The following is a 25,248-nucleotide window of genomic DNA, read 5'->3' as shown; positions in this document are numbered from 1 at the left end:
GATGTGTTTACACTTTTTTCTTAGATATCGATGAATGCAGCTCCTCTCCCTGTCACGTCAGTGCCAGATGTATCAATGGACTGGGCTCCTTCCAGTGTCAGTGCCAGTCCGGGTTTTATGGGGACGGTTTCCAGTGTTCCCAGGAGGAAGGTCAGTAAAAACACCACGTAGGGAAGCACGATATGAAATACAGTTCATATCCAAAAGAAACGACAAAGATTTGGAAGAAGAAAACCAAACGCATGTGATTTTCTTTCTACAGGAGAGACAGGTCGCCCGAGGAGCCAGTGTGAGCATCACAGGGACAGCCTGCAGAGTGGAGGGGAAGCGGGAAGACCCAGTGTGGGAGCCTTCATCCCTCAGTGCGACTCTGACGGACGCTACCGGACTCTGCAGGTGGGTGGGCAGCGACCGATGAAGCGCTAGAGTGCACGGTTGACGGTTAAATTAAGCAACGTGTGGATTTGAAAACATTTAACAACGTGTTACAGTGTCACGGCTCCACTGGACATTGCTGGTGTGTGGACAGCAGGGGACAGGAGAGAACAGGAACCAGGACTCTACCTGGAACAGCCCCCTATGAATGTGACAGACCAGGTGAGATACACACACAGAAAACACATTCACTGCCTATTTTATTGAAACACATCAAAGAGTGGTTGTTTCATTGTTAACCCTTTCCCAAAGAAGTTGGTATTTAAGAGAAGAATACGACTAGTGTATACATCACCTCTTAATATTCTGTTCATCTGTATCCCTCCAGATGAGCCAGAGCGCCCTAAGACTCACTGTCAGCACCACAGAGACGGTGTGCAGACCACCAGTCCAGAGGGATATCCTATAGTTGGAGCCTACGTAGCTCAGTGTGACGATAATGGACAGTACACATCACTGCAGGTCTGTCACAAATGAAGTGTGTGAAAGATATAACTGCAATAATGTTTACATCATTTCATACTTTGTATTTGATGGCATTGCTGATTTTGTTCACCACAGTGCCATGGCTCCACTGGACATTGTTGGTGTGTGGACGGTAATGGACAGGAGAGAGCAGGAACCAGGACTCCACCTGGCTCCTCTCCCACAGACTGTAACAAACCAGGTGAGAAACAGGCCTTCTTCTTCTTCTTCTTGCTTCTCTGAGTGTGTTCTTTACAATGTGGTCAGATTGTTCTACTCAAATACACAAAGACCAGACAAGATTGCAACTTGGGCTGCTGATATCTACTTTAATCCCGTCTGGTACATCTGGACCATTAGATCACAACAAACACTCATAAATTGTTTAATAAACAAGCAGCTTTGAACCTTATTAATCAAACAGGAATGGATGGGTTCAAAAGATTTATGAAAAACGTACATTTGATAACCAGCATGTCATGACAAAGATACTGAACACTTTTTCAAGTCTTTTTCAACAACAGCACGTTCATTAATATTTCAAGATGATATCATTGTTTTCTTCCTTTATAGTTGAACCAGAGCGTCCTAAGACTCACTGTCAGCACCACAGAGACGGTGTGCAGACCACCAGTTCAGAGGGATATCCTGTTGTTGGAGCTTACGTCCCTCAGTGTGACGATAACGGACAGTACATATCATTACAAGTCAGTCTTTATAATGTGTTTAATCCATGACATTTTATATTTGCATCAGTAATTTGACTGTTATTTTGAATACATGTTGCTGTTATTGTGATTTCAGTGTCATGGCTCTACTGGACATTGTTGGTGTGTGGATAATAGGGGACAGGAGAGAGCAGGAACCAGAACTTCTCCTGGTACACAACCTAAAGACTGTGACAGACCAGGTGAGATTCATTGGAATGAGTAGTTTTCTGCCTGTACAAACACTAAATGTATCGTACTCTGGTGAATCTCTCAACTCATTATCCATTTCTAGCTTTGCCTTTTCAAGCTTCACCTACGCCATCTTACTTGTACCGTGTTGGAGTTGTGGAATCCCATTTGCGGCATCTGTTAAAGACTTCCTGTGGAAACTAAAAAGAAAAATGCTTTTCTTTCTCAGATAAACCAGAGCGTCCTAAGACTCACTGTGAGCACCACAGAGACAGGGTGCAGACCACCAGTCCAGAGGGATATCCTGTAGTTGGAGCCTACGTAGCTCAGTGTGACGCTAGCGGACAGTACATATCCCTTCAGGTCAGGATCTAATGAGTAATGAGCTTATTGACTGACTAAATGGTATAAATCTGGCTGCTTGGAATGAATATAATGTGGTTTTTTTCAGTGTCACGGCTCGACCGGACATTGCTGGTGTGTGGACAGTAGGGGACAGGAAAGAGCAGGAACCAGGACTTCACCTGGCGCACCGCCCACAGACTGTGACAAACCAGGTGAGAAAGGAACATGTACACAAACAGACAGACCTCTCCCTCTAATCAGCCTCCAATGAGAGCTCCAAACGGTTTTGGTATGTGCACTAACAGAACCAGCGTCAGCAGGTGGATTCTGTCATGCCTATCCAAGGATTTCTCGCTAAACATTGACCTTTGTACCCCCTAATTCCTCAACTCAATGACAAGTCAAACAGACAGCACGTTTACGTGAGTGCTTGTCTAACCTTGTAAGTGGTGCACTACTGAGGTCATTGGGTCACAGCCTTGGAATGCCTGGAAAAACAGGTGATATCATTTCAGAGAGTTTGTGTGTGTGGTGGGAAGTTGAGCTAAAAGGCGTCCAGTAAAACAGTAAGATGAAGCTAAGAAAACATGAAACAGTACCTTTTGTGTGTACAGTATATGTAACAATCGTCAGACAGTAATTACTATTTGTTATTTTTACCTGCTGAGCGGATTTTATGACGTTCAGCCCTTTTAACTGTGAGATGTCAGAAGTAAACACTTCCCCTCACAGGGGTCTGCAACCTTTTTGACCAAAAGAGCCATTTTGCTCCTTTTTCCCAAAAATGTTTTTGTCTGGAGCCGCAAAACATATTTCATAGCTTGATAGCTAATACAGTTGTATTTATTGATATATCAGACAAAAACTACAGTTTTTTGCATTTATTAGGCTATTTATTACATTATATAAAACTGTTAACCTCTAATAAGAAACAAAGAACTCCTAAAAGGATAATTAAAAATAATACACAGGCCTACTTTAAAATAAATTAAACACAGCACTTGGGGAGTCCTCTGCGCATTTGAAGGAAAAACAAATATTATTAAAATGGGCCCACTTTGAAATAAATAAAATAGATAGCTGCACCCTAAAAAGAGTTAAAGGTAGGGTAGGTAAGAATGGAGAAACCAGCTCGAGTGCGCTAGAATTTGGAAATACACAACCGGAACAAATATGCCTCTTCCTTCAGACTTTCTTACAGAGTCCCTCCTCCAACACACACGAACGCGCACATGATCAATGAGGCCACGAGATAAGTTTGTGCACAGATGGAAGGCTGACAGGCAGGTAGGCCATCCAGTTATTTTAGCCGGGCCGGCTAAAATGATTGGTCGTGCTTTTTACAGCGCTACGGCTTCCAGAGATTACTTTTTGTATGTATTTATTGTCAACGCATTTAATATATTCATTGCTATCGGGACGTTAAGAGTGTTCCATGGAATATAACAAAAAGTGTTTTCTGAAATAAATTACATACCTCATTGAATTATGACGGAAGATCGTCAGCTGTCTTCCTCTCCCTTGTTGTTCCTCGATACGTAAAGGCTGCAACACCGTTGAAAACTTCTCTCTCAACATATCAAACATACCGGTAAACCAGCATCGTTTGCTGTGAAAGCATATAACTCAGTCCACACAGAATTAAATCCTGTGTTCCTCCGGTACTTTACTTTGATTTATCCATAGTTCGCTCATCGAGCCGGGGGTCAGGTTATTCACCCGGAGGAAAAGGCGCTCGGCCGCTCGCGCGGAACCGTAACAGGATGTGACGCATATTTTAGTTGACCTAATTAAAACCGTTTTGTTTTTTATTTATGTGTCACAGTATCACCTCAAAATACAAGATACGAAACATTTTCAACCGTGCAACAAAATATAAATAGTCCTACAAGTACTTTTATTTTCTTCTTATTTTTGTCTAAGCTCAAGGGAGCCAGAGCAGAGGGCTTAAACCTTAAAGGGCCGCATGCGGCCCGTGGGCCGCGGGTTGCCGACCCCTGCGGCCTAACATCTCTTTGAAATCGGCCTTTATAAAGTACATGTGTAGGTCTTACACAAAGCTCAGGCTAAACAACCAGCAGTAAGTAGTAGCCTATTCATGAAGGACATCTTTATTAAAACACAAAATTATTAAAGACATCTTTTTATTCTTGTAGGGACACTTTACAAAGATCAAGAACATATGACTAATGTCTAACTGTTGTCTAGTGTTACTCTATGTATTTTTATAACTTAGATACAAGAAAATGCATATAATCCTGCAACTGTTCACCTTAATCTGTCCAGATGAGCCAGAGCGTCCTAAGACTCACTGTGAGCACCACAGAGACGGTGTGCAGACCACCAGTCCAGAGGGATATCCTATAGTTGGAGCTTATGTTCCTCAGTGTGACGCTAATGGACAGTACACATCATCACAGGTCAGCGTCTGGTGACAGAGTTTAATCTATACATTTAATGCAACCTTGAGTTATATGATGAAAGTAAAGCCCTATTTAACATCAGTTGTTATTGTTTTGCTACAGTGTCATGGTTCCTCCGGACATTGCTGGTGTGTGGATGAAAGGGGACAGGAGAGAACAGGAACCAGGACTCCTCCTGCTGCACCACGTAAAGACTGTGACAGACCAGGTTAGGGGAAGGGTCTATTCTCTTTGCGTCCCTTGGGCTCCAACACAACATACACTGAAGTAGAACTTGTGGAAAGGTTTAACTGGTTACATATTGGTTATTTCTATTATGTATTGACTCTGTTTTTACTATTGCTGAATCTGAAATCTTCAGATGAACCAGAGCGTCCTAAAACCTACTGTGAGCAGCACAAAGACAGTGTTCAAACACACAGCCCAGAGGGATACCCTCTTCTGGGAGTGTATGTACCTCAGTGTGACTCCACCGGACAGTACACATCTCAGCAGGTAAGATCTGTTCCTAATGAGACACACAGCCTCTGTTTGGGCTCTGTTATTGTTAAACTATCATTGTTGTTTTTCAGTGTCACGATTCGACTGGATATTGTTGGTGTGTGGACAGTAGGGGACAGGAGAAGGATGGAAGCAGGACTTCACCTGATACACAACGTGTGGACTGTGACAGACCAGGTGAGACTCTTAAGTCTAGCTGCTGTTGCATACACACTTTAAAGTATTGGGTCCTTTAACTGTTTGAAAGCAGTTGACGTAGACCCTGTGATGGCTTGGGTTTGTGAACTGTTGTTAGAAGCTTTCATGTTGGCAGTAATATGAACTAAAAAACATGAAAAAGTACCTTTTGTGTGTACAGTATATGTTACAATCGTCAAACGATAATTATCAATTTGTGATTTTTACCTGCTGAATGGATTTTATGACTTTCAGCCCTTTTAACTTTGAGATGTCAGAAATAAACACTTCCCCTAACATCTCTCTGAAATCGGCCTTTATAAAGTACATGTGTAGGTCTTACACAAAGCTCAGGCTAAACAACCAGCAGTAAGTAGTAGCCTATGCGTGAAGGACATCATTATTAAAACACAAAATGATTAAAGACATCTTTTTATTCTTGTAGGGACAAACATTCCAGATGTTGAACAACTTTACAAAGATCAAGAACATATGACTAATGTCTAAATGTTGTCTAGTGTTACTCTATGTATTTTTATAACTTAGATACAAGAAAATGCATATAATCCTGCACCTGTTGACCTTAATCTGTCCAGATGAGCCAGAGCGTCCTAAGACTCACTGTGAGCACCACAGAGACGGTGTGCAGACCACCAGTCCAGAGGGATATCCTATAGTTGGAGCTTATGTTCCTCAGTGTGACGCTAACGGACAGTACACATCATCACAGGTCAGCGTCTGGTGACAGAGTTGAATCTATACATTTAATGCAACCTTGAGTTATGTGATGAAAGTAAAGCCCTATTTAACATCAGTTGTTATTGTTTTGCTACAGTGTCATGGTTCCTCCGGACATTGCTGGTGTGTGGATGAAAGGGGACAGGAGAGAACAGGAACCAGGACTCCTCCTGCTGCACCACGTAAAGACTGTGACAGACCAGGTTAGGGGAAGGGTCTATTCTCTTTGCGTCCCTTGGGCTCCAACACAACATACACTGAAGTAGAACTTGTGGAAAGGTTTAACTGGTTACATATTGGTTATTTCTATTATGTATTGACTCTGTTTTTACTATTGCTGAATCTGAAATCTTCAGATGAACCAGAGCGTCCTAAAACCTACTGTGAGCAGCACAAAGACAGTGTTCAAACACACAGCCCAGAGGGATACCCTCTTCTGGGAGTGTATGTACCTCAGTGTGACTCCACCGGACAGTACACATCTCAGCAGGTAAGATCTGTTCCTAATGTATAGAGACACACAGCCTCTGTTTGGGCTCTGTTATTGTTAAACTATCATTGTTGTTTTTCAGTGTCACGATTCAACTGGATATTGTTGGTGTGTGGACAGTAGGGGACAGGAGAAGGATGGAAGCAGGACTTCACCTGATACACAACGTGTGGACTGTGACAGACCAGGTGAGACTCTTAAGTCTAGCTGCTGTTGCATACACACTTTTAAGTATTGAGTCCTTTAACTGTTTGAAAGCAGTTGACGTAGACCCCGTGATGGCTTGGGTTTGTGGACTGTTTTTAGAAGCTTACATTTTGACATTTTGGATGTCGCCATTTTGGTTATTCAACGCCAGAAATGACCATATTTGGATGAGAGGGTGAAGATTAGTAACCAGCTGATGCTAGATAGCAGGCAAGTCGGTTGCATCTGTAATTCGTATTTGCTGATATATTTCTTTGAATGCTATTTACGGCTAGCAAAATGTTGTTAAAGCTAAATAATCTACTGTGAAGATTTGATAATGAGCCTTATGGACTGAAGAGAAAATCTTTAAGTAGCCCATGCAGGGTATGATCCTAAAATAACACCTGTGTTATCTATGGACTTGTAAAAAATGTATCACTCTTTTCCAGATGAGCCAGAGCGCCCTAAGACTCACTGTCAGCACCACAGAGACGGTGTGCAGACAACCAGTGCAGAGGGATATCCTGTTGTTGGAGCTTATGTACCTCAGTGTGACGATAATGGACAGTACATATCACAGCAGGTAAACACTTTCAGACACTTTGTGGATAAACTTGTGGAGTAAATTGGAATTGTGGACGTATAACCTGAAAGATGTCCCCCTGATCTTCCCCCTGCTTCAGTGTCATGGCTCTACTGGACATTGCTGGTGTGTGGATAATAGGGGACAGGAGAGAGCAGGAACCAGGACTTCAGCTGGTGCACCACCTAAAGACTGTGACAGACCCGGTGAGACTGCGTATGATAGCTATAAATGACCTGATGAATGCAATGTATGACTTGTGATTTTCCTAAACATATTGTATGTGTAATAACTTTGTTTAACTTGTGAATGTTTTCCAGATGAGCCAGAGCGTCCTAAGACTCACTGTGAGCACCAGAGAGAGAGAGCTCAGACTACCATTCAAGAGGGATATCCTGTAGTAGGAGCCCATGTGCCTCAATGTGACGCTAACGGACAGTACCTACGACTCCAGGTTGGCATCGACAACACACCTGCTTTGTTATTGTTTATTTCCATTGTTTAATATGACTCTTTACCGACATTTTCTTTCTTTTTTGTTTTAGTGCCACACTTCCACTGGACATTGTTGGTGTGTGGACAGTACGGGGCAGGAGAGAGAAGGAACCAGAACTCCAGCTGGTACACAGCCTAGAGACTGTGACAGACCAGGTGAGACCGTCACTTCTGCGTCCAGGCAAAATACAGTTCAGAATAAATGGGATTGGAAACTATGGTAATTTACTTTCTAGGAAAGAGTCAAATGAGAAGATCAATAGATAGACAAGTGATCTTCTCATCTAATTAAGAATGATTTCTTTGTGACGAGACATTGTAGGCATAAACATTGCGATTTTGACTATTTTACTTCCATAACATAATAATATCTTGTTTCAGACAAGAAGAAAACTTCGCAAATAAGCTGTTTGCGTTGCTACTAGAAAGCACACTTTAGAACAAGGAGCAGTGTAAAACAAGCATTTGCACTGAAAAAAACAAACAAGTATTACCCTTTGAAAATTCACAACTCTCTCTCTCTCTCTCTCTCTCTCTCTCTCTCTCTCTCTCTCTCTCTCTCTCTCCCCCTCTGACCCTGTGGTCTTCTCTCGCCCTCTCACTCACACTCTAATGTACACAGAGGCCTTTCTATAAATTCAGCTCTGGCTATAAATTCCATTTATGACCCTCCAAACATCTAAAGTGGTCACTTCGTGGTAGGATGAGCTGCCAGCTGTTGCTAGACAACCAAACCAAAACAAGACAGGCTGCTCGACCAGCTGAGTTACAAAAACAGTGTTACACCCAGACACACAGACACACACACACACACACACACACACACACACACACACACACACACACACACACACACACACACACACACACACACACACACACACACACACACACACACACACACACACACACACACACACACACACACACACACACACACACACACACACACACACACACACACACATATACACACACACACACACACACACACACACACTGTGCTCAGCATTTTTTTTAGTCTTATCTGAAGTCATTACTGCTCCGTCTCGTATTCAGCGGCACTCATTCCCACCTGGAAGCTGCACAGCACGACCACAGACCAATAGTCCATGATGAGGGAGGCGAGCGCATTTCCTGCCCACATTCATATCCTCTGCTCCACATCAGGAGAGGAACCCAGAAACATGATTTGCATGAACGGAAACCCATAATTTGACAATTTCAGATGGATTCTTAAATTACATCCGTACCAAATGTAGAAGTTTACGTGATGCAGGCAAACATAGACATTCAACTCGTGAATGTGTGTGCCCACATAAGTGACACAGCTCACTGCCAACACACTAAGTCAGCCCTAAGTGGAAATATCATTGACTTACTGGACAGTCCACATGCTGTTGATTTCTGGGAAGAACGTCATGTGGTCAAACAGTAAATTGAAGTAAAACCAAGTGAATCATACGACTGGATTGCAATACATCCTGCTGGAAACACATCATTCTAATAGTTCAGTCAGTATTAACCTCTCTTAACTCTCACAATAAAGCTATTCTCACTGTTCTTTCACATATTAATCTCATCTCCTTAGTGTAGCAACTGCACTCTCACATTGGAAATGCACAGAGGGCCAGAGAGGGGCCAGTATAAACATTAGTGGAGGCCTTAAGTGGTTTCAGGTTTACTTTTAAAGCTCTCCTATAAAGTGAGTTATTAAAGAGATGTTTACAAGGTAAACAGTATTGACAAAAGCAAGATGTGTGTGTGAGCTTGTAAACAAACAAGTTACAACAGAATGTGATCTCAATTGTCATTTTAAAACAATGTAGAATTAAATGTAACTTTAAAAACATTTACATAATTGGGTGTGTTTGGTTGCCGTCCCCCTCAGGCCCCGTGGCTCCGACCCAGCACCCCGAGAGTGTGTGTGAGCGATGGAGGACCAGTTTGATCGAGCACTATGGTGGAAAACCAGGGGCTCAACAATACGTGCCTCAGTGCGAGTCGGACGGACTGTTCAGGTACACATCACAGAAAGAAAAAACAGCAGATGAAATTGTTTATTTTAATGACAAATTACTAATGAAAGCAAATTGTCTCTCAGTCCAGTCCAGTGTTACGGAGATACTACGTACTGCTGGTGTGTGGACCAGGACGGGCGCGAGGTTCCTGGAACCCGATCACATGATGTGGTCAAACCTGCTTGTAAGCACCTTTCTACCTGTCTGTTTATATGTGGTCAAAATAACTGATTTTCCAACCAACCGTGGCTTTTTTTTAACCAATCCACTCTTGTCCCAGGCCTTCCCTCAGTGGCCCCGCCCACCGTGCGCCCCTTGCCCCGCCCAGATGTGACGCCTCCGCCAAACACTGACATCACACTGCTGTACGCTCAGGGACAGAAGATAGGAGCGCTGCCTCTCAACGGGACCAGACTGGATGGAGCCCGCTCCAAAACACTACTGACTCTACATGTAAGGGATGAACATAGCCAGATTTACTTCTATTTTTACTTCTGGTGTCTTTTTTCTTAGTTAAACGTAGATCATTACAACTTTGTGTTGCAAAATATTGACATTATTTCCCATTTTGAAAGCCTCTTATCTCTCTATGCTCATATTCATATGTGTGTGTCCAGGGTTCCATAGTTGTTGGCTTAGCCTACGACTGCAAAGACAACCAGGTCTATTGGACGGATTTGTCTGCAAGGACAATCAACAGAGCTTCGATTGCGGCCGGTGCCGAGCCAGAGATCCTCATTAACGCGAGTAAGAACCAACACCTACCCTCCTTCATTTCCTTGATATCAGTTGCATGTTTTAAATGATTTCTAAACCCTCTCTGCTCTGCGTAGATCTGGTCAGTCCCGAGGGTTTGGCTGTGGATGAAAAGCGCAGGTTGATGTTCTGGGTCGACTCGAACCCCGACATGATCGAGAGCGCCAACCTGGACGGCAGCGGGAGGCGGACGCTGTTTGACTCCGACTTGGTCAACCCTCGAGCCATCATAGTGGTCTCTTCCACTGGGTAAACACCAGCTTCTATTATTCTCTTTTGGCAACGCGCAAACACCAGCTATTCAACTTACAAAAGCTGCACTTCTAAAGCCTCGGGACGGTTTCTTCTGGATTTGCCAACATCTCTTCCCTGAGCAAGAAACAAACAAACTCCCCCACACTCTCTTCACGATCAAGTGTAACATCCTGGAGGTACTCCACAGAGGCCCAGTGAGACTGCACCGTACACACAGGGGTATTACATGAGCAGCGGAACGCACAGATGGCTTCAGACCATTATCACGGCCATGACAAACACATTAAAGTCCTCAGACAGGTCTGTGTCTCATTCATTAGTACAGTGCCCGTTACATGTGAAGCTATTTGGCAGAAAGTCCTGTTGAGTAACACGACTTCATCGGAGTGAGACAGACGCTCGCAGGAACAAGGACGTGTCCCTTTAAAAACACATGTTTGATAATCTGTCATAGAAGTTAATTATAGTGTAGCACCAAACTGTTCCAAGAAAACTGTACATTTACTGATGCTATTAATCCTACACACACACATCTTTCAGACTAACAGGAATAACATCTGCTTTTCATCATGGCAACTAATCACAGAATAAACAGGTATGCATGTGTTATTGTGTGTGCATGTGTGTTTGTCTGAGAGAGAGACGGTGCTTGTGTGTGTGTGTTATTGCGGTGGATACAAATGATTAAACATCGAAGCAATAACCCAAATCATAAAACTTCTAATGTGTGTTTCAAATTATTGGTTTGAAAGTTTACAGTCTGACTGAAGGCCAAGTACGTGTGTGTGAGTGTGTCCTAAAGGTAATTACTGCTTCACACGGGTACACTTATGATTAAGCATGTGCTCTGTGATTTCAACACATGTTGCCCTTACACACACACACACACACACACACTAAGGGAGACATAACCACACACATTGAAGCAGACACAGAGAAAGTCCACGCGCGCACACACACACACTTATAAAAGCACGTACATGTGTCCAATGCAAAAACATATGTTCAGCCATACGTTCAGATTAATTAACGTACAGACTCATAAACACATGTTGTATGTGTGTGTAAGTTGATTGCTCATGTGGTGTGTATTACCTGCAGTTCCCAGCGGACTGCTCACATGTACACCATCATCTACAGACGAAAAGCAGCGTGGCTTCATCAGCAGCCCACACACACTCCGCCTGAAGCTCTCTTATGATCCCGCAGTCCAACATTTTGAAGCTTTTGAAATATAAAAACAATTTCACAGAAACTTATCGTGAGAAATAAGCCTAAACTGCTTTATTTGAGATTGGATATTTCTGTCAGCCAGTGTGGTCCATATTGTCTGAGATGAAACTAAACTGCAGGGGGGCAAAGGTTGCATGTTGCTCAGAGTAACCTGACCGTGACCTCATCAGCGCGAGACAGCTGCTCCCTAGGGCCCTGTGCCCTTGTACCTTTATATACCCTGCGTGTGTGTGTGTGTGTGTGTGAGAGTGTGTGTGTTTGCGTGTGTGCGGTTTTCCTCTTGTCTCCTTATATTAGCTAGATCCCAGAGGTTGTTTAAAAACATTTAAAAAGCTGTTTATCCAGCCTGGATACACTTGAAATTAAGAGTGATAAATATTATAATCCCTCCCCCCTGTTTTCCTCTCTGCAGCACTCTGTATTGGACCGACTGGAACCGAGAGGCTCCGAAGATCGAGTCTGCCTCAGTGGACGGACAGAACCGCAAGGTGGTGGTGTCTGACGGCATCGGTTTGCCCAACGCTCTCACGTACGACTCTTCCTCCTCTCAGGTCTGCTGGGCCGATGCAGGTAAACACCCCCACCAAAACGGTCATAAAGTGTCTCCTGTTGATCAGAAATGTGGCTTTCCCTTTGGGTGTGCATCTAGTTAACTGTAAGCAGGCGGTAAACAACTCAAATGAGATGCATATTCCAGGCTGCCACCTCATATACTGTTTTAATTTCTAATATCTGAGCTTCAAAAGACATTATCTAAGAAGCCATGGATAACAGAAGGATGATCCACGTTTCGCTCTGTTCACAGGTACGAAGCGGTTAGAGTGTGTGTCCCCGGATGGTTCCAACCGGAGAGTGGTCCACCCCAGCCTCAACTACCCGTTCAGCATGGTGTACTACAGGAACCACTTCTACTACACTGACTGGAGGAGGTAGCCATCTTCATATATCTGAGTGTGTGTGTTTGTTTCTGACCAGTATGAAGCTCTGCTCACACTGTCTGTGTGTTCTCAGGGACGGAGTGATCGCAGTGAACAAAGACAGCAGTCAGATCATGGACGAGTTCCTGCCTGACCAGCGCTCTCACCTTTACGGCATCGCTATAGCAACCACCCAGTGTCTATCAGGTATTGTGAAATGCTAAACACTATCACTCTCTGTCACTTACACACTCAGATGTGTAATTGCATATAATGACACCCCCACACCCACACTGACTTGGAGGTGCAGCAGACAGTGAGCTCATTGGTTTGTGTGCAGTGTCACCACATCAGTCGACTCCCACCTGATGTCACCTTAACCCTGAAGGCTGCATCCACACACACACAGTTAGCCCTACACAGCTGCAGGACACACAGGAGATATGAACTTCTTTAACGATGTCTACACGGGCTGCTTAGCAGAAGAAACAATTTGAGTGAGGTGGACAACACACACTCTGTACAAGTGAAGGAAGACAGAAGAAAGAAGCCTGAAAACACACTTGAGGTGACACATGTGTTAGAGGAGATAGAGATTCACACTTTGCTTTATCCCATGAGGACCATGCATATCAATGTGAGGGAGGGGCTGTCCATTTCAAATACTTGTTTATCACAGGGGAAATTAGGATGTGTGGCAGTTGCTCAATTTACAAATAAAAACCCAAACCAGTGATCAACATAAAACAAGTGGCGTATTGTAGCAAAGTATATTTACTCAAGTACGGTACTTAAGTACAATTTTGAGGTGCTTGTACTTTTCGTGAGTAAAGTTAGGAATAAAAATGAAGTCAAATAATTGAGAAAGGAACCACATCAGATCAGGTTAGATAAAGTAAACAGTGAGTGTCCTGAAGAGACAGAGGTTGGTGTTTCATCACCCTGCTCAAAGATAACAGTGATCACACAGCTGGCTCAGCCGTCCTGCACCGTGTGTGGTGACTTCACCTCCACTCAGGAACAGTGATTACACAGCTGCCTGCGACCCTCCGCCTGCATTTTGTGTTTGTGTGTGTCATGTCTGATGTGTTGATGTCTGCAGGTGGCTCCGAGTCATTTCAAAGCCTGGCGTTAAACACCTTGAAAGTACAAAGTAGCCCTCTAAGCACAGGATAATCCCTAAAGTAGCACCTTGGCAGATGTTGTCGTCGGAGCTACACACATCTGCAGAGAGCGTCAAAATCTGCTCACGATAGATAGGGATTTGAGTTTGAGCGTCTCAAAATGGCTGTGTGTTGCTCTGAATGTCCTCTCACACTCTCTAAAGCCTCAGACTACATAACAGCCGCTCTCTTCAAAGCGTGGACGCGTGGTGTAATTGTGACCATGATGACGGCTCTTGAACACTTGCTACAGGTTAGGGAGCTGCTTGTAAGAGGCTTAAAAGCTGTTATTGTTGAACGCATGAACACACATGCTCTCGACGGAGGTAATTCAGTCACCACAGGCTGTAAAGTGCAGGTCTTTGTTCGGAGCGGAGGCTGTTTGTTCTGTCATTAGGACACGGCAGCCTCTCATCCTGTCCCTGTTGGATTCACACAGGAAGAGAAAATCTGTCCTTTTACTCTTCATTTCCACAAGCTAGAAGACAAGGAGGCGTGTCATTCCAGCAGCATGTAACTCATGAGTTAGTTTCCCTCCTTTAATGTTTGACCCGTGTGATTCAGGGAGCCACTAACGACAGAGCGGCAGCTGCAGGGTCCTCTGGTGCTAAAGTTCGGGGCCCACTCCCGACCGGAGGGTAGGACCTCCTGAAGAAGTGTCTCCAGTGTCCCTCCGAAGAAAAAGGGGATGGTGGCTGCCAGCTCGACTGTCAGCAAATTAACATCCCCTCCACTCCCCCCTGACCCCGAGCCCATTATCTCACCTTAAAGATATAACCCCCAAATAAATGTTTTGTAAATTTGTTTTATACCTCATTTTTAGTTTGTTTTTTTTTACTGTATTTTTGTACGCCAGTTGTTTATCTTTCGATTAAAGCTACAGAACAATGAAACCTGATTTTTAAATGTAAGAGAGAACGTTTGTTGATGAGACGTTGATACCACTGTCATTTTCAAGTTCCATTACCATTGTTGAGTGACAGAAAAGTGTTCTTGTAATCAGATTACTGTAATCAGATTGTAATGTTTCCCTCAGTCACATCACAGCAGTCATAATCTGTATTTCACACACCATGAAAAGACGTTACAATCTTTTTTTGCCAAATATTTTTACTACTACTACTACTTTTTAAATCTTTATCTTTTTATAAGATGTGATATTTATAACAATAAAATGTGATTTGGTACTTGACAGCTTTTTTCTTGTTGTTTATTGTGTGTCTTATTTCCAGCCCCGATGCTTCTTTAAATATGAAAAACCAAACGAGGAGCACAGATGCCAATCTCTAAGCTGTATTTATACATTTCCCACACAGCAACAACGTTTTCAAAATAACCTCTGGAAACAAAAGATACAAATATAACCGTTAGAATATTTCATCAGCCTCTCTGTCATTTCCACTGAGGGAGACGACCAGACAGACAACCAGGAGATGATCACACCATTCTACCTCAGAATTAATACAAATGAAGATGTTAGCGGAAATCTGCTAAATCAAAATCTATTCTAACGTGTCGTGTAAACTCCTCCATGCTGCAGTACAAAAAGGAAAGACAGCATGTGAAAATTTGGCATTTACTTCATATCTGATAAATTAAATACAAAACTCCAACAAAGGCTTCTCCTCTCAAAATCAAATTAAAACTCCCGTGGTTCAGCCCCTCCCTTCTTCCTCCAGCGTCCCCCCTCCTCCTCCTCCTCCTCGCTCTCATCTGCCGACCTTGCCCAGCCGGTGGTCTGTCTTTGGGTCGGCGATGATGGCCTGAACGGCGACGATGGCCTCGTTGATCTTCGTCTGTAGCTCCCTCAGCTCCTCGATGTGCAGCAGGCGCAGGATCTGAGCCGCTTCGTTCAGAACGGCATCTGAGAGAAAATGCATTTGAAATGAATAAACCGTGATTGTATGTTTTCCTCTTGCTTCCTTTTTGAATCCTTCTTAAAAAGCAGCACTCACCTCCAGTGTCAAAACCCAAGACGTGATTGTCTAAAGCCACTGGAACACCCTGGGAAACAGAGACACAAATGTTACAGATATAGTTCATTAATTGGAGGGTTTTAATTTAAGAACTTGTGAAATAGGAATCTTTAGATATGATATAAATGATAATATTATAATACCTCTCTATTATTGCTGGCTTTAGTGATGGCTTCTGGAGAGAGTCTCTCCTGAATCAGAATACGAATAGCCTGGCAGGAGTTCATGAAAACTGGTAAGTATGACATGTGCATATTAAATAAGTATTCTTAAGTCATGAAGACAGCAAAGAGAACACGTCTAACCTTGAGCATCACCAGGTAGTCGTCATGACGCTGTATCTTCAGGATGTTAGCCAGAGCTGTCACTCCTGCTTTGAAATCTGGTGAGTCCCCTGGAAAAAACAAACAACTGTCGTCTTTCACTCAGGATCAAAGGCATCATGGAGAACAGAGAAAGAATGCGTGAAAGCAAAGTGCAACGACGCAAGGAAGTGTTTCTACTTACCGTCAAGGTTGAGGAGGGGGTCCACTGCCTTGTCGCTGTTGGTGGGGGCTGCCAGCGGCTTACAGTTCTTATACTTGTCCACTGAGGAGAGAAATAAAAACAGGGTGAGAATCTAACCAGGAATATAAAGATTTTTTAACATTTATGTATTTCTTGGTTTTCTATTGGAGCAATTGTGATTGAAAAAAAAAACGCTGTACTGTAAGTCGTAATGTGAAACTTTCTCAAAAGTTATGATATATGTCATTAATTTGTCACTATTTTGGGACACTTGGGCATTATTTTTATGGTACTAAGTTATTGTATTTTCTACAACAAGTCATTTATTTGCAACACCAGTTCATTATATTAAGATGCTTCAAAAATCATTTAGAGAAATGTTGACATTATGTTAAGAAACAAATTCATTATTTAGATACTAAGTCATTTTCATGAGAAATGTTGACTTCAAGGATGATATGATTGTATTTCTTTGCATTACTGAAGGATATTGGGTTCCATAGATTTCAATACAATGTCTGGCAATTTGACTGTCAAATAATAACTTCACTGTGACTGATGAGCTGGCATTAGTAGAACATATTATTCCTTTTATAATGTCTCCATCTGCTGGTCACCCTCAGTATTACATAGAAGAAGTAACGACGCAACAGTGTGTCAGAGTTCAAAAAGGAGACACACACATACTGCCCTCTCACCATTGTCTCCATATTCGTATCTTACAGCCAGGCCCAGCAACCAGTCTACTGCCTCCGGCTGCTGCTCACCTCCGAACGGACAGTTCAGGTCCTGGAGGTACTGCACACACGAAATGGCACTCCATTCATGATACAACTCACAACAATAGCTCAACACAGCAGGAGTTTTCTACATGTCAAAGTGTCTGACCTGGTGGAAGGCTTTGGGCCAGTCTGAGCTCGGGATGTTCCTCAAGTTTCCTCTCTCCTCGATCTTATAATGCCGAATCTTCTGGTCCTCCAGCCACACGATGCAGTTTCTGTACTGAGTCTCATCTGAGCAGAGGAGAGACCGTTTGTACAAATGGCTTCATGCAGTACAATAATAGTAATAGAGGCAAACTGAATACATTGATTAATCTCTACAGAGCATCACATTTACGTTTGGGCAAGCTAGCATTTTACTTTACATATTAGCATTGGTTAATTGATATTTGCAGCCCGAAAATTATTAAAAGTGTGCGTCATTTTCAAGTTGACTTTACAAAGTATGAGAGTAAACATATGCCAATAAAAAAGTAGACCCAAAGTAATACATTAAGCAAGTAAAGCCGAATAAAAGTGTGAGGTGTATAGAAGTTTCACACCGTGTCCTAATAGTCCTACAGGTATCTCAGTCAAAAAGCTACAATAAATAAAAGTTTTATGAATAGAGTCTGGCATGTCGTCTTCAGTGACAGGATCTATCTGCATAAACGTTAGCCAGCTCCACGTTTAGCCCACTGACCCACATTAAACAGCTCCTTGAAATGTTTAGGCTCACCTGTGCAGTCAAATCCACCGGGGTTGTGATAGTCTAACGCTGTCAGTTTTCTCTTAAACATTTCAACGTATGTTTTTGTGTGAAAATAGCTGCTTTCTTTAGCTAATAGTTGACTAGCTTGGCTGTTTTCTCTGCTAGCTGTCAGTATGTTGCAATACGCATGCGCGGCCATACAACTTCCGGTTATAAGTATCAAAATAAGATCCTCCCTCATGCCCATCTGCACAACACGGAACAATGACCCAAGAGCTGGTTATATTACAGCAATGCCAAAAGACGTTTTCTTTTAATTATTATTTGTCGTTTAAGAGCAGATTTAATTTTGTATAAATTCCTAGACTTAACATTCCTGCAGCGGCATTTTAAACTTGTAAATTGATCATAATTGTGTTAATGACACTTCAATAGTTCCACTAGTTTCCAATTTACAGAATCTCAGAGCAGTTACAATTTAATTAATTGGGCTTTCAAACTTTAAAATGTTAAACATCACTGAGGTTTTACCTGGAATTCTTACTCCAAATAGGTTTAGTTGGAATACATATACTGCCTTAAATATTATACAATTGTGATTATTTAAAAAAATACTAGTGTTGTTTAATAAACAATTTGAAAAAAAAAAAAAGATTCTTTATAGTATCCCCCAGCATGTTACACAGAAAAGGACAGACATGTTGGAAAAATGACCATTTTATTATTACACGTCACATTTTATAAAATGAAGCTAAAAAGCATCCAATGGAAAAAAATTAAACAAAAAAACAGAATTATGTTGATGTGTGTTACATTATGTGTTGGTGTTTATGTTCAGAAGGGCCTCATGCGTGGGTTGATGGGTGGGGCTCTGTTTGGGGGGGTGATAGCTATATCCAGGTAGTCTCCAATCTGGAAGCGCTGAGACTGCAACGTCATGGAGTCGTCGGCGCCCTTCCTGCCAGATAAAGTGTTGCCGATATCTTTCAACCTGTAAGGGGGGACAGATACAGGTTTTAATATATAGTTTACAAAAAATCACCAGGGTATAAAGAAACTGTTCAGCTCCATGAGCCAAACAAATGTAGTGGAATACACACCTGTACACTTTCCCTCTGGGGTCAGGAAAGACAATGGCAAAGCTGAAATGGGTCCCTTTTTTTCTAGCGTCAGGATACACTTCCTTCACCAGGCTGGTCAGCTCCTTGAGAGTAGCATCCATCCTGAAAAGCACACAGTCTTATAATCTCAACATTGTCAAATGTTCAATTGACACATCAAAATAAAAGAGTTTGCAATCTCACCATGTGTATATCTGCAGTTCGCTGGAGGGAACATTGCCACGGGCAAATTCATCTGCTCTGTGGTGTCGGCCGCTGTTGGTGGTGAATACTCGCAGCAGAAGGGGGCAAGTCTGCAGCAAGAATAAGCATCAAATTAACAATATAAAGAGAAGTAAACTATTTAGATTTCAGCAGGCGGATATGAACAGTTAAATTAACTAATCTAAATATTTAAAATAGAGTGATTCCTTTAAATAACCCAATGTTGTCTCACTACAACAATTGACATGAAACCCTGGATATGAACCCATTACACACACACATTAATATTGGGATAACACAGTGCATTATGAAAGATGGCCCTGAATAATATGGTATGCTCATGTGCATTGTTTGACAGTGATGGGGTTTTGATTGTTAGCTGCCCATAGTGGTTACCAACAACAAAAGATAACAGTTTTTAATACCATTAGTTTCCATAGAAGGTGTTGAACTTGACTAATAGTCTTGATAGTATCTGAATGTTCAATTATACACAGTGTACTCATTGAACTAGCTTTGTCCACCACTAATTAATCAGTGAATATTAGAATCACCTGTGGATATCTCACTAATGCACCACTGTAATTATCGGGTGCACTACACTAACAAAGTGCGTTAAAACCCGCCATGACAACTGAACTGAGGTAATTTACAAATATAGCAAAGTACTCGTGTTATGACATTTGATATAGTCATATATTGTTAACTTAATATAGCAGTTTCGTAGAAACCTGTATTTTGCTAGCTTCCCATAGCATGCTAGCACTTACGTTAGCACGCTAGCACTAGCACGCTGCAGATGCTAAGTTACTATTCAATCACCTAGTATTTACCGGTAGTGAAGAGACCTAAATAATATTTCACGGAGGAAAAAAATGCCTGCATATGTCCTAATTGTTTGCAGTCTTCAACGTATGCTAACCAGTCTCCAAACAGTTAGCACTTTTGGCTAGCAGCGCCAGGTAACGTTAGCTCACCATAGAGCTAATGAGCTAACGTAAACAAGCTAACGTTGTACCGGACTTAAGACTTTATATCCAGCTGTATACCTTTTCTCGGTCAATGGGCTTCTCTGGTTCCTTCTTAATTTCTTCTTGTGTGATCCTCGATTCTAGGGCCATTGTTACTTTCTGTCGATATACTAATGCACTTAGGTAACGTTAACGGATTTCTACCACCTTGCTTTGATATTTTTTCGTAGCTAGTGCAGCAACGATTGAATGGCGGTTTGGTTTCCTTTTCCGCGGTGGTACAGCTGACTCTCACCAGCGCGAAGTTACTGCCCTCTATTGTTTTGGAGTGAGAACGACTGCATCATTTTGCATAAGATGATGTAATATGGTATTTTTCTTTATTATTAAATGTGATAAAGTCGGAAATAAATTGGATTTACTTGTAATCCTTCTGTAATAAAGTATTATTTAATTTAAAGCAACATCATTTACACAAACCATATGAAGTATCAAATCCTCATTACAAACTATGATTTTTCAGTCAGTATTCCGACACACAATGGGAACAAATGTACACATTTAATAATTGTATTGTTTAGATTTTCCAAAGTAAGATGTATGCATGAGAAGTTATATTGTTTGGGCTTTCTTGCAGCATCTTCCCGCTCAAAAAGAAATTCCCTTCCCTTCTTCATATTACAGGTCTGCCTAAGAAATCCTCTCCAAATTCGACCCCGCAAATAGTTTTCTGTTCAAGAGAAAATAATCTGTAAATTGCAAAAATCATTAGGATGTCTGGCAGACTTTAATTCAGAAAGTGTCCAAGTCCACCAGCAGAACTGAACAGTCACATGCTGCTCCCCCTCACTCATTTGTGTGTGTGTGTGTGTGTGTGTGTGTGTGTGTGTGTGTGTGTGTGTGTGTGTGTGTGTGTGTGTGTGTGTGTGTGTGTGTGTGTGTGTGTGTGTGTGTGTGTGTGTGTGTGTGACTTTCTTGGAAACACATTTGTGAGTGTAGTACAGTGTGTGTATCCTGACACTGGCCCCCTCTGTTCTCCTCTTGGCCAGGCTAATCAGGATCTACTCTAACAATCAGCTCTCCTTTTCATCCTTCACTTTGTGTGAGCCGCTGCAAACAATCCTCCATCCTCTCTCCCTCTGTTTCTCTCTTTAGCTCTGTCCTGGCTGAGAGATCAGACAGTGTGTCTTTGAGTCCGGTCTTGCCACTAATATCCATTCATTGATATGCATCAGGACTAAGTGTTATTCTGATAATGACTCCATTAGAATCACTGACGCCCTCTCTGTCTCAACCTTAGCCGTGTTTGTTTACATTGTCCAATACTCAGCCGACTTTATTAATGAAAACTAATATTAACTGTGGTCGTTCTTGTGACTGTTCTTCTACTTTGTGTCTTTTTGAAGCCATTAAAAATCTTTGAAGGTACATTTATATCTCTTTGTAGTTGAGTTGTGTCCTTTTGTGACTTTTTGTAACACTTTGTGTCTCTGGTCATCTGTTTCGCCTAGTGTCTCTTTGTCGCCATTTTAGAGTTTTATTGTAATCATTTTGTCACTGTGGTCAGTTTGTGTCTCTTTGTAGTCGTTTTGTATCTTCCTGTAATCATTTTTTGCTTATTTTAAATATCTTTTTAGTTGATTCATGTTTCTGTTCTCATGTTGTGCATCTGTGTAGTCATTTTGTTTCTCTTTGCAGTATAGATTTGATCGCTTTGTAGTCATTTTATATTTTTTTGTGGTTACTTTATGTCTCTTCCTGGTTGGTACGTGTCTCTTTGAGCCATATTGAAGGTGAAGGCCACGACGGCCCCTGACCTCCCTTAAAGTCTTCATTTGGATTTGTGAGAAAGCACAATGTAAACGGAGGGAGTTTGCGTTCCTCCCACACTTCAACAAACAGTGGAGAAATGTCATCAGCCACAGTCATTAGCAGCACACAGAGCGCACTTTCCTGCAGCCTGTCTCTGCCAAGTCCAAGTTGGACTCTGAAAAGTCAGTTTAACGCTACCTGTGTCCTGCCGTCACAAAGGGATCTCACACACACACCTACCTTAAACTCCAATACGATTGTGTCCTTTCTTCTTTGATTGTGCCCACTATCTTCATGTTCCACTAACATTTAGCTGCTCTCATCATTCGCTGAATATCTCAGAAACAATCCCACCATCCGTTCACAGTGACAAACCCAGTATAATAAAAGTTGTCTATAATCAGTGACATTGAAATAACTTCAAAATCCAACATGTTTGCGTTGCTGCTCCAAAACATTGGAACACAAAAACATTCCAACTGCAAGGGTTTATTTTGAAAGTCTCACGGGAAGTCTCCTCATACTATTCTGGCAGACTTGGATGTGTATCTTTTATTCCCCACAAAGGAAGGCGGAGCTGCAGGTTAGTGTTTTCTCAATATTTGAGACTCAGTACATTCAATTGGAATTCATTTCCATGATGTGAGAGTGATCTGATTGTTTGTTTCTTTGTAAGAAAAGGACAATGTGGAACATATTCATGCAAACAACCTGACTCTGCAGACACAAGGTGAGAAAACCACTCTTTCTTTTTGGTTGACTTTTATTATCATCCTCAATTATTCATATATACGGTATGTGTCTTGGAGAGTGTTTAACAAATGGAAACTCTTCATGAATATTCCATGGTATCCATACAATAGTCAGTGAATCAAAGGTTGTATGTGAATGGTGATGCTCAGTGTAGTAGTGTGGGTCAGTACAGTGTGTTCAGTGTGTTTTCTCATGGAATGGGCTCGGTACAGTCCACAGTGGGCAGAGCGGTTCATCAGTTCACATGCAGTCTGGCACCGGGCCTTCTCTCTTCCTCCTCTCACTCTCATTCCTTCACATCCTCTTCTTCTTTCAAACTTCTCTTTTGTTTCATCGCCTGTCTCTGCAGCTTTTATCTCTTGCCGCTGCCAGCCTTCTCAACTCCCCTCAGTGCTGTCAGATGTGTAGTTCAAAGAAACCAGCCGAACCTGGTACATAAATCCCCTGACTTTATTCTGACAAGTCATAATTGTGTAATCATTCTATTTTCTCCCCACAGGATGTCTTGGCCAATTCTCTACGCTCAGTTAGTCGGAGCTAACCGCCACTCCACCAGCCTGGGCAAAGTCTGGCTCTCGGTGCTCTTTATTTTCCGAGTCATGGTGCTGGTTGTTGCCGCTGAGAGCGTCTGGGGGGACGAGCAGTCGGACTTCACCTGCAACACACTACAGGTAGTAGTAATAATAATAATAATAGCAGTAAATGAACTTAACTGGTCTGTGTTGTTGAAACAATCTGTGTCTGTCTGTGTTGCAGCCCGGCTGTGAAAACGTCTGCTATGATCAGTTCTTCCCTGTTTCCCACATCCGTCTGTGGTGTCTTCAGCTCCTCTTTGTCTCCACACCACCGCTCCTGGTCACAATGTATGTGGCCTATCGGAACCAAAGCGATAGGAAGAGGCTCCTAGAGGTGTGTGTACTGTTGGATTTGTCTGCTGTTATTGCAGGAGACAAACATCCTGTTCAGCCCATGTCTCATCTGTCCTGACATGGGTCATCTTGTCTTATCTTGTTCCTTTTGAATTTTCATGCTTAATTGTTCAAGTTTTGTCTTTTCTTCTTATCTTGTCATGTGCTTTATCGTATAATCTTTTAACTTTTGTTTGCCATTTCCTGCTTTATTTTATCATGTTATGCTTCCTCTACCCATGTTATACTGTGTTCTTGTCATGGCATGCTTTATTTGGTCATGTATTAGGTAGTTGGGTCTTAGTTGTATCTTTTCATCACGTTATGTTACATCTTGTGTTACAGGGTTCAGGTAGATCTAGTTTCCTCAGCAACAAATGCCAAGAGGAAGATTTGAACACTCTAAAGAGACGGAGACTCCCAATAGCTGGCGCCCTCTGGTGGACGTACGCCTTCAGCCTGTTGTTCAGGCTGCTGTTTGAAGGAGGCTTCATGTATGCTCTGCAATTTTTTGTGTGCCATATTACTGGTTTTGGTATAATCGCACCAGTTTGCATCTTTGTCTCTCCAGGTATGCTCTATATGTAGTGTATGATGGTTTCCATATGCCTCGACTGGTTCAGTGTGACCAATGGCCGTGTCCTAACCTGGTGGACTGCTTCATCTCACGCCCCACGGAGAAAACCATCTTCACCGTTTTCATGGCCACCATTTCCTCTATCTGCATGGTCCTCAACATGGCTGAACTGTCATATCTTGTTGCCAAGGCTGTCACTAGGTAGAGGCATTAATCAGTCAGGTGATTCATTAAAGTCTGAAGTGCTGCTCTTGCTCTTTTGCATATCATGTATTTATTTGTTGTTTACAAATGTCATGTTGTTATATGTTGTATGTCAGGGACTACGGATGGGAATTAGCTCAAAGCTAAAATCCGGCATATTTACACTTGAAGCATTATTTGTCTAAAGTGTTCATTAATGTGCATTGTCCCTATTCAAATAAACGATGAAATGAAATGAAGTCCTGCATCCTTTCTCTTGGTCATCAAAGGGAGTCTTTAAATGCTTGAAAACGTCTTCTTTTTCAGGAGTCTCTGTGGTCAGAAGGAGAGAAAAAGAAGATCCAGCAGAGAGAGGATGCATAATAAGACAACTCAGAAACTAGCCTCAGTCTGAGGAAGCAGCAACAAGATGGACAATACATGAAGAAGAAAGACTTTCAAGCTGAATGATTACAAGTCATATGAATGATCAAGAACATTTTTAAATGCAACTCAAAAAGTGAACATTTTCTATGATACTTAGTTCAAGGGGTGGAGAGAATGGAAACTGTATTTTTTACATGATATTGACAAGATTGTATGTTAAAACTTTAATTCACTGAATGCACTTGCGGTTTCCTACTTTTGTAGCACAAATAAAGTTTCATCTTATCTTAA

At 42.1% G+C, this 25,248-nt stretch overlaps 4 protein-coding genes across 8 annotated transcripts in view; 2 read left to right on the top strand and 2 right to left on the bottom strand.

Moving 5' to 3' along the window:
- nid2a (nidogen 2a (osteonidogen)) overlaps positions 1-15,277 on the top strand; it is a 37,586-nt gene extending 22,309 nt beyond the window's left edge. The window contains exons 17-46 of the mRNA XM_079668728.1: positions 25-150; positions 263-396; positions 492-597; positions 764-897; positions 997-1,102; positions 1,474-1,607; positions 1,705-1,810; positions 2,029-2,162; positions 2,251-2,356; positions 4,431-4,564; positions 4,670-4,775; positions 4,929-5,062; positions 5,140-5,245; positions 5,842-5,975; positions 6,081-6,186; positions 6,340-6,473; positions 6,556-6,661; positions 7,112-7,245; positions 7,346-7,451; positions 7,566-7,699; positions 7,791-7,896; positions 9,632-9,761; positions 9,845-9,945; positions 10,042-10,214; positions 10,379-10,508; positions 10,595-10,766; positions 12,418-12,575; positions 12,811-12,934; positions 13,017-13,129; positions 14,650-15,277. Of these exons, the coding sequence (XP_079524854.1) occupies positions 25-150; positions 263-396; positions 492-597; positions 764-897; positions 997-1,102; positions 1,474-1,607; positions 1,705-1,810; positions 2,029-2,162; positions 2,251-2,356; positions 4,431-4,564; positions 4,670-4,775; positions 4,929-5,062; positions 5,140-5,245; positions 5,842-5,975; positions 6,081-6,186; positions 6,340-6,473; positions 6,556-6,661; positions 7,112-7,245; positions 7,346-7,451; positions 7,566-7,699; positions 7,791-7,896; positions 9,632-9,761; positions 9,845-9,945; positions 10,042-10,214; positions 10,379-10,508; positions 10,595-10,766; positions 12,418-12,575; positions 12,811-12,934; positions 13,017-13,129; positions 14,650-14,660 (3,638 nt within the window). The 3' untranslated portion in view covers positions 14,661-15,277. The remainder of the gene's footprint in view (positions 1-24; positions 151-262; positions 397-491; positions 598-763; positions 898-996; positions 1,103-1,473; positions 1,608-1,704; positions 1,811-2,028; positions 2,163-2,250; positions 2,357-4,430; positions 4,565-4,669; positions 4,776-4,928; positions 5,063-5,139; positions 5,246-5,841; positions 5,976-6,080; positions 6,187-6,339; positions 6,474-6,555; positions 6,662-7,111; positions 7,246-7,345; positions 7,452-7,565; positions 7,700-7,790; positions 7,897-9,631; positions 9,762-9,844; positions 9,946-10,041; positions 10,215-10,378; positions 10,509-10,594; positions 10,767-12,417; positions 12,576-12,810; positions 12,935-13,016; positions 13,130-14,649) is intronic.
- An 85-nt stretch (positions 15,278-15,362) lies between these two features.
- Positions 15,363-18,237, bottom strand: rtraf (RNA transcription, translation and transport factor). Its single transcript, XM_079668773.1, has 8 exons — positions 18,069-18,237; positions 17,457-17,581; positions 17,267-17,366; positions 16,569-16,649; positions 16,367-16,455; positions 16,205-16,273; positions 16,041-16,089; positions 15,363-15,949 (listed from the first exon to the last, which is right to left on the bottom strand). Exons 1-8 carry the CDS (start codon positions 18,127-18,129, stop codon positions 15,795-15,797), a joined length of 729 nt encoding a protein of 242 aa, XP_079524899.1. The 5' UTR covers positions 18,130-18,237; the 3' UTR covers positions 15,363-15,794.
- Positions 18,238-18,742: 505 nt separating this feature from the next.
- Positions 18,743-20,648, bottom strand: sap18 (Sin3A-associated protein). The gene is made up of 4 exons (XM_079668783.1): positions 20,416-20,648; positions 19,346-19,455; positions 19,142-19,264; positions 18,743-19,032 (listed from the first exon to the last, which is right to left on the bottom strand). The coding sequence occupies exons 1-4, from the start codon at positions 20,485-20,487 to the stop codon at positions 18,876-18,878; spliced, it is 462 nt and encodes a 153-aa protein (XP_079524909.1). The 5' UTR covers positions 20,488-20,648; the 3' UTR covers positions 18,743-18,875.
- On the top strand, positions 19,465-25,248 carry LOC307031563 (gap junction beta-2 protein-like). Of its 5 annotated transcripts, none has more exons than XM_079668768.1 (8): positions 19,465-20,010; positions 22,685-22,732; positions 22,826-22,879; positions 23,402-23,573; positions 23,659-23,811; positions 24,156-24,304; positions 24,382-24,588; positions 24,898-25,248. In XM_079668768.1, exons 1-8 carry the CDS (start codon positions 19,994-19,996, stop codon positions 24,983-24,985), a joined length of 888 nt encoding a protein of 295 aa, XP_079524894.1. In that variant the 5' UTR covers positions 19,465-19,993; the 3' UTR covers positions 24,986-25,248. The 5 variants fall into 5 exon arrangements, with proteins under 5 accessions (XP_079524894.1, XP_079524895.1, XP_079524896.1 ...); XM_079668769.1 differs by having other exon boundaries at positions 24,382-24,609; XM_079668771.1 differs by lacking the exon at positions 19,465-20,010 and having other exon boundaries at positions 22,492-22,732; positions 22,831-22,879.

This window comes from Notothenia rossii, assembly GCF_949606895.1.
Source record: "Notothenia rossii genome assembly, chromosome: 3".
NCBI classification, from domain to species: domain Eukaryota; kingdom Metazoa; phylum Chordata; class Actinopteri; order Perciformes; family Nototheniidae; genus Notothenia; species Notothenia rossii.
The sequence above is the reverse complement of the archived record's forward strand: the minus strand, read 5'-3'. Positions and strand labels throughout refer to the sequence as shown.

What these genes read in the sequence shown, in the direction of transcription:
- rtraf (XM_079668773.1), bottom strand. Translation starts at nt 18,129, where the DNA reads ATGTTTAAGAGAAAACTGACAGCGTTAGACTATCACAACCCCGGTGGA. An exon ending in GGCCCAAAGCCTTCCACCAG is followed by an intron (nt 17,367 to 17,456) that starts GTCAGACACTTT and finishes TCGTGTGTGCAG; the next exon opens with TACCTCCAGGACCTGAACTG. An exon ending in ATACGAATATGGAGACAATG is followed by an intron (nt 16,650 to 17,266) that starts GTGAGAGGGCAG and finishes TTCTCTCCTCAG; the next exon opens with TGGACAAGTATAAGAACTGT.
- LOC307031563 (XM_079668768.1), top strand. An exon ending in TCACCTGCAACACACTACAG is followed by an intron (nt 23,574 to 23,658) that starts GTAGTAGTAATA and finishes TCTGTGTTGCAG; the next exon opens with CCCGGCTGTGAAAACGTCTG. An exon ending in CTGTTTGAAGGAGGCTTCAT is followed by an intron (nt 24,305 to 24,381) that starts GTATGCTCTGCA and finishes TTGTCTCTCCAG; the next exon opens with GTATGCTCTATATGTAGTGT.
- sap18 (XM_079668783.1), bottom strand. Translation starts at nt 20,487, where the DNA reads ATGGCCCTAGAATCGAGGATCACACAAGAAGAAATTAAGAAGGAACCA. An exon ending in AGCCCATTGACCGAGAAAAG is followed by an intron (nt 19,456 to 20,415) that starts GTATACAGCTGG and finishes TTCTTGCTGCAG; the next exon opens with ACTTGCCCCCTTCTGCTGCG. An exon ending in CCCAGAGGGAAAGTGTACAG is followed by an intron (nt 19,033 to 19,141) that starts GTGTGTATTCCA and finishes CCCCCCTTACAG; the next exon opens with GTTGAAAGATATCGGCAACA.